This window comes from Parasteatoda tepidariorum, chromosome 2, assembly GCF_043381705.1.
Source record: "Parasteatoda tepidariorum isolate YZ-2023 chromosome 2, CAS_Ptep_4.0, whole genome shotgun sequence".
Lineage (NCBI taxonomy): Eukaryota > Metazoa > Arthropoda > Arachnida > Araneae > Theridiidae > Parasteatoda > Parasteatoda tepidariorum.
Genome location: NC_092205.1, coordinates 57,279,269 through 57,293,841, shown reverse-complemented (window position 1 = coordinate 57,293,841; position 14,573 = coordinate 57,279,269). Strand labels below are relative to the sequence as shown.

At 27.3% G+C, this 14,573-nt stretch overlaps 2 protein-coding genes across 3 annotated transcripts in view; both read right to left on the bottom strand.

Annotated features, from left to right (window-relative positions):
* Nucleotides 1-14,573, bottom strand: part of LOC107441722 (SKP1-related A) — a 315,013-nt gene that overhangs the window by 213,544 nt on the left and 86,896 nt on the right. The window lies entirely within an intron of this gene.
* The window catches only part of LOC107441464 (SWI/SNF related, matrix associated, actin dependent regulator of chromatin, subfamily b, member 1), a 28,424-nt gene that overhangs the window by 8,313 nt on the left and 5,538 nt on the right, over nucleotides 1-14,573 (bottom strand). Inside the window, exons 3-6 of one of the 2 annotated variants that reach the window (XM_016054738.4) lie at nucleotides 11,936-12,037; nucleotides 5,407-5,533; nucleotides 3,891-4,025; nucleotides 777-904 (exon numbers count right to left, since the gene is read on the bottom strand). In XM_016054738.4, the coding sequence (XP_015910224.1) occupies nucleotides 777-904; nucleotides 3,891-4,025; nucleotides 5,407-5,533; nucleotides 11,936-12,037 (492 nt within the window). The remainder of the gene's footprint in view (nucleotides 1-776; nucleotides 905-3,890; nucleotides 4,026-5,406; nucleotides 5,534-11,935; nucleotides 12,038-14,573) is intronic. The other variant, XM_016054744.4, reaches the window with a different exon arrangement.

Genomic DNA, 14,573 nt, shown 5'->3' with positions numbered 1-14,573 from the left:
TTTAAAGAATCTCATGATAATATAAGCATAAAAATGAAATTAATTTTTCACATTATCTCAATAATATAAGTGTTAAAAAATTTTCACTTTGGCAAACAAGAAATCAATTCAAGTACTTAAAACATTTACATAAAATTTGAAAACTATTGCATGATTGCTAAACTGTTTTAATTTTATAAATTGTCATTAATTTTGCTTCAATTTCTACCGCAAGTAGATTTTTAATGCCTAAAGCTATAAAAGGAGACTTAATCGATAATTTGCAACTGTTTATAGCAAAAACATTAATTTCTTTTCTCAGTAAAGTTGGCAGACTGTCTAAAATTTGACACTTTGATGACATTAAATAAGGATTATCAGGGCCCTATAAGGATTCATCATTTCTCATTTGCATGACTTCATTTCCATTATTATAAATATGCACATTAAAGTAAGATTGAGCTAACTCTTTTTATCAACATTTGGTGCTTCTTGCTGCTTTAAAGAAATAAGTTAACAATGCTACTGAATATATGACATATATTTCATCATTTTCCTTATTTCGTGTGAGACAACTTTTACAGTTGCCAATAATAAAATCCTAAATAATGTAAACAAATTATTAGCCATCTTTAGCCAAAACAAACTACAACTTTCTCACTTGGTGAATCACTATAATACTGAATATATACAAACATTCTAACAACAGCTCTTAAATTTAGTTGATGAAATTCTTATTCTATAAAATATTTCAACATTAAGTATGTTAACCATACTGCACTTAAAGTAAAAAATACCATTTTTATTCCATGTAAAAGTATCACGCAGTTTGTGACCTTCTATTTCCATATCTAAACGAACTGGAACAAGAACTTCCATTTGTGTGGCATTTTCATGAATTACTGCAGGTTCTAGATCATCATACCTACAAAAAATGAATTATTGTCAAATTGTGTTAAATAATAACTGTCATAATTATAAGAGCTTCTTATAAGGAGTATATAATAAAGATTTTGCAGTAAATTTTTAAGAATAAAAACACCAAAGTGTACTAAAATAATGTTTTATATATTTTAATTGAAATAAACATGAGAAAAAGTATACTTATACTTAAAGCCATCAAATCTGTTTTACCATAAAAATAGATTTTGAAACAAATTTTAAAAAAATGCATTTTTTCCCCTCAAAAATGATACTACTTTGCATATATATTCCTGTTGAAGAGATTATTTTTAGATTGAATGTCAAGAAGTTCTTGGAAATAATGATTATTAAAGAATTTTTCCATAAGCTGTTAACTCCATTGGGAAGACTATTCATTCAGAATATATGATTTTTCCCTTTCAACTTTGCATAAGTAAGTTCACAAGTTCTATTTACTTTAAATTATCCCAAACATAAAATACTAGACCAAGTAAAATTGTGTATTTTTTTTCTTCCTGATATTCATTGCTAATAAAATACTGGAAGTAGTGTCCCACTTTTAATGTCCTCTCAGGGTCAACCACAGCTACCATTGATATGAAAGTTTTATTTGGAAAAAAACTTGATTTTGAAACTGCTTTACTATGAAATAAGAATTTTTTCTACAATAAATCTGGAGATCTTTCATATATGCTGTGATGCAGATGAACCTTCTTTACATGAACATGCTTAACATGAACTTAAGTGAACTAATTTTTCATTCCCTATCATATTATGTACAAACATAATGCTCTCATAATCTTATCACTCTTAATGTGAAATATCATTTAATTTTCACTCTGACAGGTAAGGAAACTTATGATTCACAATTCTATATCAATAAGAGAAGGGGATACAATCAAAATAGGAATTTAGGTTTAGAAAATTTATGCAATGTTAGTATAAAATATTTATGTTTTTTAATTAAAAAAAAAACATTCGTATTTACAATTTTATTAAAAACAAAAAAATCTGAACCAATAACTGCAACAAACAACTGTATACACAAAAATATCTTGATTCTTAAAAATTTACATTAAATTTTGAATAAAATGACATTAAAAATTTATAAAATTATCTATTTTATATAAATAATGAAAAAAATAATTTTGAACTTCAGTATAAATGTGAAAGTGAAGTAAAATTTTCAGTTTTAATATTACTAAATAGAATTTTTAACAACAAATAATAAGAAACAAGCCCTAATAAATAAACTAAATAAAAACAAAAATACTATTTTAATGTTCATGAAGTTAGCAAAACTAATAATTATGTTAATGAAAGTTTAAATTTTTTTTTTAAATACAAATCCTTAATTAGTAAAATACATTTTCAAAAAAGATCTTCAATCACGAAGAGAGATTCCCAGCAAAAATTGATATATAATCAGATTAATTGCAAAATTTCTAAATCAAAAGCAGTTTACCATATTTTATAAATTTAATTGTGAAGCTTATTGTGATGCCACAATTGGCATACACATATTTACTTTCTATCTTTTAAAATATCTTTCATTACTTAAGCTGATCTTTTATTAATAGAATTACATTTAAAAATAAATCAAAAACTTAATCTTTTAAATGAACATAAAATATTTATTTCTTCTCTTCTAGATTAATGTAACGGATACTTTTTTATTTCATTACTAATGCAGACTTATATATTCACTGTCGCCTTTAATCGAAAACAAAAATCTATTTATAACTTTTTATTCTAATTTTCCAACGGCTAAATGTTTCGGTTGCATGGCTGTAATAATTCACATAAATTTGTTGGCGACTCGTGATCGCCAAGGTGGTCTTTTAAACCCATGTTGATATGCTTGTTGGCTTTGTTTTGGCTATGATATACTGTGATAAATCGCCAATTTTGGATCTCCATCCCATGCTTCTCCTGTGTCCGATCGGAACAAATTACACGTACTTTTTAATTTGGCTTTTGATTAGGCAGGTCGTGGGGATTTGTCTCCCACGGCCTGTCCTTATTAATATTATTATACAAAATTGATTCAACTGAAATTCTTATGAATGATATTTAGTTTTGTATCTCGAGCTCTGCAAATACTATTAATAAATAAAAGCTTTTTATTAAATATGATCCGGTTCAACTATTATTTTCATCACCCTTCTGTTTTCAACATCAATCTTCAACTGGCCCACTATACCAATACACCCTCCAACCTCACCTGCCTATCATCATCACCAATATAAATGGCACTCCGAATATTCCATCTTTCCGTCTTCATAAAATTGGTACCCAGATTACAAATCCTATCACCATACTTATAATATGCCATATTTTTAAAGAGCTTAAACATTTTTTCTTTCATACTAATTTTAATCAGATCAGACACAGCAATATAAATAAATCATACATACAATTGAAAGCTAATGGAAATTTAATGGTTAGTTTAGGTTAAGGGTCTTCAGCATTTTGCACCAGAAAGCCACAGTAGTAAATTTGAAAAGCCTGTGGGTTACACAACTGCGAGATAATATAATTTAGCTAAAGAAATTTTTAAGTAGGAAGGAGATGATTTTAACATATAAAATAGGATGATAGAGATATTTTACTACAGCGAGAAAAAAAAAAACAGTATAAAAAGGTTGATGATCATTTTAAGCTAAATGTGTAGTTTGACAATATTTCTACTTAGTTAAAGCAACAATATCCTCCGAAATAGTTGTAGTTAGTATTAGTAAAGTATACACCAAATACTGAACTGCTAAATGCGTTCCTGTGTTTGATTATGTGTTCTCTGATCCAAAAAGTTTTATTAATTCTCTCACAACAATTAACAGTCGATAATTTGGATTATCATTAAAACGGATTGTCGTGATTTGGCAGGCTACCAAGGTGTCTTCAGAGGGTCACACAAGGCCCCAGTTTATATGAAATACCTTATTATGAACAACAGTGTAAAATAGAGTATTAATTTTAATACTTACAGTAATGGGAAAGTTCTAACTTTCTTGTGACTTATTCTATTTCTGTTTACAGGAGTAGAACATGGTACAGCATCTAAATGATGAGAACTATTTGGAACTGTGGGCATCCAAGTATTTCTCTTAGCTTTAGTTTCCCTGCAAGAGTTTTAGAGTTTAGTTTCCCAACACACTAAATAATGAAATTAATTGAATAATAAATCAATTAAACAAAAAGAAAGCTCTTCCATTGATGTTCAAATATAAGTTCTGTAAAAATGAATTAAATCTGCTGTCATTGGAACGTAGCATGAAATGATTCACTTAAAAATGAACTTTTTCACAATACTTTTTAAGAGAAGGGTAAAAACACTTTGATTAAATGATTGAAGGCATTGAAATTCAGCTAACAGGTCATAGTTTTGTCTTGATCAATCAGTACAGTGTGCTTTAATTATAAATGGCAACTAGTATTTAAAGAGAAACATTACGATTTTATCATATTACTTATTCAACTCATCTTAAAGTAGGCACGTTAGATATATTTTTTCTACATATATGCCTTTGACATTTTATTAATTATGATATATCAATTCTTTTAAGAGTAGAAAATCTAAATAACTTTGCCCCCATTTTTCAAAACAGCATGAATTAGGACCGTTTTGACCCTTGCATTAATGATTATGGTTTGTAACAACTTATCAAAATAACTAATCTAGTTTCTAAAATAACTAATTTGTTCCAAAATGACTAATGTTTAATGTTCACAAAAAAGATAAAAGGGGAATTAAAAAAAAACAAAAAAAACCCCCACAAATTATTTAGACTGGGCAAGGTTAAAGCGTTTCAGAAGGTTAAACTCCAGTAATATGAATATAACCTGTAAAATGTATAGTTGAAAGCATCTATAACTAATTTAAAACACTGTTTATTTTTATTTTTTGAAATCTGTCAAGTACTAGTTTAAAAGTATGCAGGAGAAACTTTTAAAATTTCTTTTTAATCTTCCTACAAGCATTTATTACACATTAGTTCACTTTTATCTATGAACATTTAAATCAGTATTGGCGGCTTATCTACAAAACAAACTAGTTTTTTTTCTGCATAATATAGGAGGAGTAAAATCCTATAAAGAAAATTTTAGATGAATTGTAAAATTTAGAAAATTAAAACAGCAATTATGATAATATTTTAAATAATGATGAATGCATTTTAATTTTAATTTGAACAGTAATTTTAGGTCGCATGTAAAGTGCCTAATATTTTTGAAATAGTTTCAAAATTATTAGCAATGCTATTGAAAAAGTTGGTGTTAAAATAGCATGATCATTTTCTAAGACTATTTAAGGCTAAATTTTCAAATGAAGTTTCAGTCTATTTTTTTTCCTTCAGGAATAGTTAGAAAATCATCATAGGTATGATGTTATACATATCTTAAGATTTATAGACCAAAAAATATAACTTTTCAAACATTGTTGACTAAATATATTTTAGAAAAATTAGACAAATCAGAAAAATCTTCATAAAAAAAACTATTTACCGTGATGCAGGTGGCTCAGTACTGATAGAAACTGCACGATACTTTTCATCTTTTCCATCAAAAATTTCATCTACCTCTGTTGCCCGAAGTAAAGTAATATTGGTAGCAAGACTGTGTGGTCCCAACCCTTAAATTGAAACAAACAATTAAATGCTTTATGAAAATAAAAAGCTGTAAAATAGCAGTATAAAAATACAAATTATAAAATTGAAAGAAGAGTCTAATGATACAAGAGCTGGAATGAGCTACACTGTACCGAACAAACAAGATTTGTAATTCTAGGTAAACTAGTAAAAAAATTTTCAATCTAAGATCGCCAAAAAGGAAAAGTGAAGAGTATGAAAACACCCCACTAATCTAGAAACCTTTTTTCTCAATTTAATTTCTTCTTTAAAATAAAATCTGAGACTTATAATTTTGAGAAAAATTTATCAACATTTCAATAAAATCTAACAATTATTAAAAAAGACTTTTTCAGAAAATTTTATATTTTTAGTTAATATAGGTAGATTAAACAAACTGATATCCAAAACTTTTAATTTCAAAAATAGTATTTTATCTTAAAATTTTTTATCACGAAGTGATATTAAAAATTTAATAATCATAAAGGCATGTTTTCCACAAAACTAATTTTGGCTGTTATTTGAAGGTATGTAAATGCTCAAGATTATTAAATTGTAGAGATTAAATGCTAAAAAATATATTGGAAGTAAAATTATTAGTCAAAGAGTGCAATTGTAATAATATACATTTATTCATAAAACTGGATAGATTTGATAGCAAAACAAAATTTCTAAAATTTACAATTCAGAAAATTCTTACCACCAAAAGTATTACTTCAGAAGAGGAATAAAATATATTTAATGAAATTGTAAAAGAGTAAATAGTAAATTTTCCCCCCCTTTTCAACTTTGAACTGTAGCTTAAATTTCTATGAATTAATAATAAGTTAAATATAAAATAAAAAACTAAGTACAAAGGGAAAAATTCTATGACTGATTAATTTCTCCTTCTCTCTCTTTTTAATATGAGTTTTTGTTTGCTAATGCTTAAAAATAAATGAATAAAAGAAAAGGCAAGCTGGAAAACACATATGTATTACTTGGAAGAATTTCAAAAATATTTTAGGAAAAAAAAAAGAGAACGAAAATACAATTCTTAATTAGCTGGGATGTTTAGAAATATTTTGGCCCAGAGTAGCAAATATCCTTGATAATCTATTTGTGCAAGTTTTAGATCATAAAAAAGTAGAATTAATATACAACAGGACATTAATAAGTTAAATAGTACAAAAGATGTAGAAGGGACATAAATTTTCAAGTTATTTTACGTTTAATGGCAACCGGTGATGCAATACAAATAAAAAAAAGGAAGAAAAGAGAATCTTAAATGACTCAGGGGCAGCAGGATAAATATAATACAGAAGGAAGGGTTAAAAAGAAATCGGTCTTCTCGCACTTCATTCTTGGCAGGGGGGAGATTCCAAATAATACAATCTTGGTTTGATATTCTATTGTACCCAGATATATTTTACATAACTTTTTTTTGTTTTTAACTTATTTGCAAATCAATTAACTTATTTATGGTTTAAGTAAGAAACACTGTAATCTGTAAGCTTTTTGATGTTTGGCCATGAAAGTTTTATGAGATTCCATCACCAAGAAATAAAAGCAACATGTCAAACAAATTTTGGTTAATAAATATTAAAAAAAATAGTGCTTAGTATATAAAGGGTGAATAATGTGCTATGAGTGAGAAACAAAGAAAAGACAACACAGAGAAATATTTTATTTGAAACAAACAACAGAATAGATGGAACATTAATACAGAGGCATTTACAGTTCACATAGAAAAATAAGCAAAGAGTGCTCTATTGTTATTATATATATAAGAGAGACAATTCAACATTTAACAGAAAAGAAAATTAATAAGTCCAGTATAAAGATGCAAAACAAGTTACAAATACAGTTTGAAATCACATATTTAATTCCATATTAAATATAAATTACAATAGTTTCCTTATCATTAGTTTAAGATAAAAACTAAAAATATTTTTAAAACATTCAAATATTAGTTTCCGAAATAAACCTCTTTTATAGTAACATATTATTCTAGTGGTTTTATTTATTAGCATGGTATAAAACAAACATTATAAATGGATAGTAAAAATGGTTTACCCAAGTTAAAATATACATTTAAGTGTTGCTTATTATTGAATGAAATTTCTTACCCGGAAATTTCTCAGATTTTAAAAACAATTGGCAGAGTGTGAAAACCAGGAAAAAATTAAAAATAAAATATCTGAGAAAGATTATTTTATTATCCTAGAAATAGACGGTCATAATGGTAATGAGAATATAAACTATTTAGATGTAACTAAATATAAACTAAAGGTAAAGTGGAAAACTTCTTAGGAGAGTTTCAGGTATATTATATATACGTATAGGATTATAAATATGCTTATGCATTTTAATTCAACAGAGCAGAAAATAAAGAACAAAATTTTAAACCAAAACTGTAATAAAAAATAGCATGAAATTCAATTAATTATAAAACTAGCACTTATTGTGTTTGTTATGTAAATAATGAACTGTAAATGTAAAATATCTGGGATTTACATTTCAAAAACTAATATAAAAAGTTATATTTTTGACAATAACGGGAAAAAAACTATCTTTTAGTAACTACAAATAGCGAAAGAGAAAGTTAAGAATAAAACTAATTTTAACAATGAAAAATTTGCTCTGTTAAAATTAAAACAAATAAAAAATAAATAAATACATATCTTAAAAGAATAAAATAGAAAATTTCCTTATTCTAAGTATAATTAAAACTATCCAGTAAACAAAAGAGTAAATTAAAATCTTAACCTTTATAATTATAATTATTATTAAATATCCCTAAATTCAGTAGATTGATTATCATATGTAAAATTAAAAAAACTTTAAATTAAATGGAAATACAGTAGATATAGCACAAATACACTGTGATTTTACCTTATGCACAATCATATACCTGATCATTACAATGGTAGAAGAGGTTTAAATGCAAGAAAATAGCGAACTTAAGAGTAAAGCCAGAAAAAAATGTATGCTCAAATTTTCGGCTACTTCCAGATTTAAATGTAGTAAAAAAGCATAATACTAAATTTTGTTTGTTACATGTCGATATTGTTTGTTACGTTTTGCAAAAAATGTTAAAACTACTTGAAGTTTAAATTTATATATTTAACATAGGTAGGCCCCAAAATACACTCAATAATATTAGTAAACTGTTACTGACTTTTTTTTAAAATTAACTACGATAGACATTAAATAATAACTAGCATTCCCTAAATAAAATAAAAAGAAGAAAATTCACGAATTTGAATGTGATCACAAAATATCATTATCAAGTATATTAATAGCTTAAGAAAAGGAGAAAGCATCAATCCTGATTTAAATGTAATACTATTATCAAAAACTATTGACAACAGTAACGTACAGTGCACAAAATAAAAAACGGACCACCCTGACGTCAAACATATTGATTAATTACAGAAGGCAATATTTCAAGTTACAGAATCAGACACAAAAACGTAGGTACTTTCTCTTAATAAACATAGCTTTTTTTCTTCAATGAATTCGGATTTCTGACCCCAAAATATTGGGGATAGCTGCAACCTGGGAAATATGGTCGCCATAGTTTAGTCAGCAAGCCAAAGTTTGAACCCCTTATTGTTAAGTTTACTTTTAGCATATTTTGCCATATCTCAAGAACTGTTTAAGCGAATTGAAACTTTTTTGCACATTACTATAAAATTTGTTTGTCTACAGATAATTCCATACAAAAAACAAACTTTAGAAATTACGTAGTATTTTTATTATTCCATTTAATAATAGTCGAAAAAATTTTGAAATGGAAGGTGTTCTATTTTTTATAACATGTTAATAATTTTACATGGAAAAATACAAGATTTGAGCGAAATCGTTCGGATAGTTAATGAGAAATCAAATTTTTAAAATGTTGTATATTTAAAACTCAGAGCTATGCAAGCGATGTTGCCCAAATTTTGTATTTTACCATGAACAATCACTTACTTGAAGATGACGTAAAAAATCGTATACCGTACAATTCAAATTTTTTTCGACATTATTAAATAAAATAATAAAAAATAATAAATGTTTAATAAAATTTATTTTTTACACGGAATTATCTTTGGATAAACGAATTAAATAATTTTATGTGAAATTTTTTCAATTTGCTTGAAAGGTTCTCAAGATATGGCGAAATACGCAAAAAATTTAAATTAACATTAAAGGGTTCAAACTTTAGATCACTCTCCTGACCAAACCATGGGGTCCACACTTCCCAGATTGCAGCTACCAATATTTTTTGGGTCAGAAATCCGAATTTGATGAAAAAAAGGTATGTTTAGTCAGAGAAAATGCATTTATATGTCTGATTTCATAACTTAATATATCGTCTGCACTAATTAATTAGTATATTTGAAGTCACCCCCACGAACCATGAAGATTGAGTCCTAGAACGTGAAGTTCCAGTCATTAGATCAAAAGTTATTCAAGGTAGTCCTTCTTCGGAGCACTGTACTTTAATCAGCAGGATAAAACAAAATTATAGTTGTTACCGAGCCCGCCTGACAGAGTGCATTAAAAATTAAAGCATGAAAATTTTAAAATTTGTTTAACAAATGGCAACAGAACAAGAGTAAATAGAATTAAATAATTACTATTGGTTGGTTCACTCTCAGAAGGTACAGTCTAAGTCCTGAACATTTTAATCAGAACTGTTCATTTCCACAGTTAAATATTGAATGCTCAGACAATAGTCTGTCACTCGTGAAAACAATATTCAATTGATGTACAATAATTTATAATCAACAGAATTTAACACTCAGATTAATAGTAATTATTTTATTCTAGTCAATATGAAGTATACACACAATACAAAAAAATTTAAGCTACCAACTCTATTATTGACATTGATGCCTTACAACTTGCAACAGAAATATTACGCGAGGGCACTAATTTTGATTTATTGTTATTGGCCACTACAAACAGGTTTGAAAATTTTAAAACTTTAAGAGTTTGCTACAACATCTGCTTAAAATATAGCTCATTCAGAATGCACTACAGATTTGTTTGTTTCTCTAGGAAAATTGCTTTTTCCCTGCAAAAGAAAATATATTCTTATTTCATTCTTAAATATTAAAATTTATGTCATAAATTAAAGTTAGCATTTTGCAAACTATTTACACTTAAATTTAAAAATACTTTTATAACTAAAAATTTTGTGCAAACAAGTGATTAAAGTAGTTAAATTTTTAATGATTTACCATCATTACTAAATAATCATATTTTACTTTTATGCATTATCTTCTATTCAAATGCAATATTTCTTGCCTTACTTTATGCAATAGGTACTCTTGCAATTTAAATACAACAAGGAATTTCCACAATTAATAAAATTGGAGAGAACTTTTTTAAACATGACAATTGATAAAATGCAGTAGTCACAATGGATAAACGTTATATAATATATTTGCAACTTTCAGCTAGCTTGAAAATTGAGCAAAGATTGGCAAATGAAAAAACTGCAAGTGAAAAACTAAGTTTAACAAATCATGCAATTAGCATACAGCTATCAAGCAAAAATAAAATTCACTTTAAGAAATTAAAACCTGAACTCAGTAAAAGATTAGAAGGGCAAAATAAAGAATATTATTATTCATATGCAAGCAAAAAATAAAAAGAATCATATGTAACTATATCACTTAAAAGAATAATCTACAATTTTCCAAATGTACTTAACATTTATTCCTTAATAAAGGTGCACAACCTGCGGTTTGTGGGCCAGATGTGGCCTGCCAACTGTTGTGCAAGTGGCCCTTTACTCAAAAAGGTTGTGAACCCCTACCTTTAATAGATAATCATAAAAGTTTTTGATAAATAATACTTATTACCTAACTTAAACTTATATTCTTAGAATTTAAATAATGAATCAAATGCAACAGTTCGACGAATGCAAAATTTTTGTTTCGGGATTTAATTTTTTAATTCATAATCTAGAAGAGAGTAAATCTAAGAATAAATTTATCTCTTGAATACCTTATAAACAGTCCTGTGATTTACAGTGAAAATTAAACTGAAAAAAAAAATTATTAATAAAAAAAATGACCAAGAAGTTAGGAAGTCTTTCGTTCCGAAGAGCTGCAGTTTTTGAAGTCTAGAGGAATCACTTTGTATCTAAAACTTCAAATACATTTTCAATTCTAAAATATTATAAAAGATTAATTTTTTTCCTCAAATCCTCATCTGGAAAAGGTTGTGCACCCCTACTAAATTCAACAAATGTAGCATTATATAGTGAAATATTATGGATTAAGTGACAGAGAAAAGAAGCATAGATATATTGTTTATATATGGTTACAGTAGTTTTTTTTAAAAAAAAAATGTATTTTCTGATGGAATCTGCCACGTAACTACAAGGGTATTAAAAAAAAATCCAATGTCACAGGGAATAATTTTACCTTTGACATCTGTTGATAAATTAGGGTCATCAAGGTTAGTTGTTCCAGCTTTCTTAAGTAGTCTGTTTTTCGCATCAATTCCCATTGTTCTTGCCTGTAAACCTACAATTAAAGATTTAGAAATTGTTGGGGTAAGTGGTCATCACTCTTTGACTGAAAACCTCTCTTTTGTAAATAAAAAATAAGGCTATTTACTTCTTTATGGTTATTATTATTTTTGTACTTTCAAAAGTTTGCTATCAGTTCAATTTAAAATCAGTTAAGTTATATTTCTAGTTTTTGTGACATAATAAAAAGCACATGGGCATGGTAATTAACTGATACTTTTGTACTCTGCTTTAACAAAGTATTACCATGAACATAATTTTTCAGGCCAAAATATTCAAATAGAGATGAGCATTTAAATTAAATTAAAAATCCAGTCTTAAGTGATAGAAACTTTTTTTCTTTTTCCTTGGAAAATAATAAATAATTTTGTCACAAAGCCTTCAAATAACATTAAAGCGTTCAAAATAACGTTCAAAAGTTATTTTCATATAACGTCCAATTAACTAAGAAACTTGCTCACACATTTATATACATTTTTGATTCCTTAAACAGCAATAAATTAAAAATATATAAAATATTTACGCATTATTCTCTGTCACTTTCAATAGTAAAAATTCTAATTATTTCTAATAGGAGGAGACTTAATCTATTTCCCACCCTCCAGTCTTCTTACTTTGTTTCTTTGAAATAAGAGGCAAAAAATAAATAATTTAATAATGCTAATTTAAATTAAAAGCTTATAAATAGGAAAAAAAGGAAACAACAATGGCTATTTTGCAATAAAATGCAGTGCATAACAGAGAAAACACAAATCATAAACCATGCAATTTGCATAAGCATTTCTATAAAGTAAAAATCGTAGATGCTTACCTAATTATGTAGCAGATTGTAGTAGCCTGTACATATCCTGTTTTTTTTAGAAACATTTAATTTTTTTTTACAATGAGCACATATCTCTTTAGCTAGTAAGAACAATGAAGAATTGCTTTCTTTAATTTAAAAAGCGCAATATACACTCAGGAATTATTAGTGATTGTCGCATATGAAAAAAAAACAACAACTGACAGATGGATATTAGAAATAAACCAAATAAAAAAAGGCTTGACGAATTATAAGAATACTATGCCCTAAAGCAGAAAGTGTTCTTATCTATGATGTACGTAACAAAATCAATTTATGTTTCAAGGGATTAATGGCAATATTAAAGTCTGCACACCAAGTTAGGAGATCTCAATCGACATCAGCATTTCTTAGATTAAGACAAAATTTTGTAAGGAATGTCAAATAAGCTTGGTACTTATTTTAGGGATAGGACACATTTTAACTACACAACTACATGATCACAAATCTGACTGAGCAATGTCATACTCTTTTTATTTCATTATGTATCTAGACATATTTTAATCTTTAATCAAATATTTTCCCCCCCTTTTCTTAGAAAATAAAATTATTTTTCATTTAAATAAATAATAATAAAACTAGTGAGAGTTGTTTATTTCTTATTGCAGAATATCTTTAACTATAAAAACTAGAACATTAGATCTGTTTCAAACATTAGATATATCTATGTTTCTGGGGTTCAGGTAATTACAGGAGTTGAAATAGACAGTTATAAAAATTTATTTCGTAATGTAGGTGTTTAGTCAAACTTTTAAATGTTTTTTTTAAAAATCCTTTGTAAGGGAAGTTATATAGGCAACAAGTCTTCTGGCAGCTCAATAAAAATATGCCTTGCTATTAAACTTGTCAGGAAAACGGTTAAAAAACAAAAGCGCTGGGCTGTTTGTCAAATGAATAAAGTTCATAAAAGCTCCCGAAGTAGTTAGAAGCATTGACCGTTCCAATATGACATAAGTGTACCTTGAGAAAGTCACGTTGGGTGTACAGTCTAAAACTGGTAGTGAAAACGCAAAAAAGAGTGGATAGAGTAACAATCAGTTCCAGGTCTTATCCCTTCAAACTACAGCACGGAGAGTATTTTGAAATTTATTATTTATTATATAACAGATTTGATGGTGACAGAGTAAAGTCTGGCTGCTGTAAATTGCCTTTACTTTTTACAAGATTATCTGCTTTTTCATTTCCTGAGATATTACAGTGGTTGGAACCATTGAAGAATAATTTTCTAACAGATAGAAATTACTTGATTAAAAAACATTTCACTCTATTCCACAAGATAACACACTTATTAAATGAGAAATAATGGCCAAAATTGCAGACTAGGAGTCAATAAAAATAACTTTAAGCTGTGTGCTCAAATTCAGAAGATTGAGTATGGTACGTTTCATGGCCCCAATCTCAGCATCAAAGTTTGTGGCATTAGAGCTCACAGGAAAAGATTTGTCAAACAATTCCTCAAAATATAGGCCAGCCCCAGTTGAGCTTCCTGTTGCAGAACCATCTGAGTAAGTATGGCACCATTCATTTCTTAGGTAATTTGTCAAGATGATCTCCGAAGAATGGGACATGAGGATCTCAGGGATAGCATCAGATTCCTTTTCTGAAGAAACTTTTAAGATAAGACGTCAAACGAGTATTCTCTTTTGTATGAGTACTCTCTACCGCGTGTACGATTGAGCTTTTGAATTTT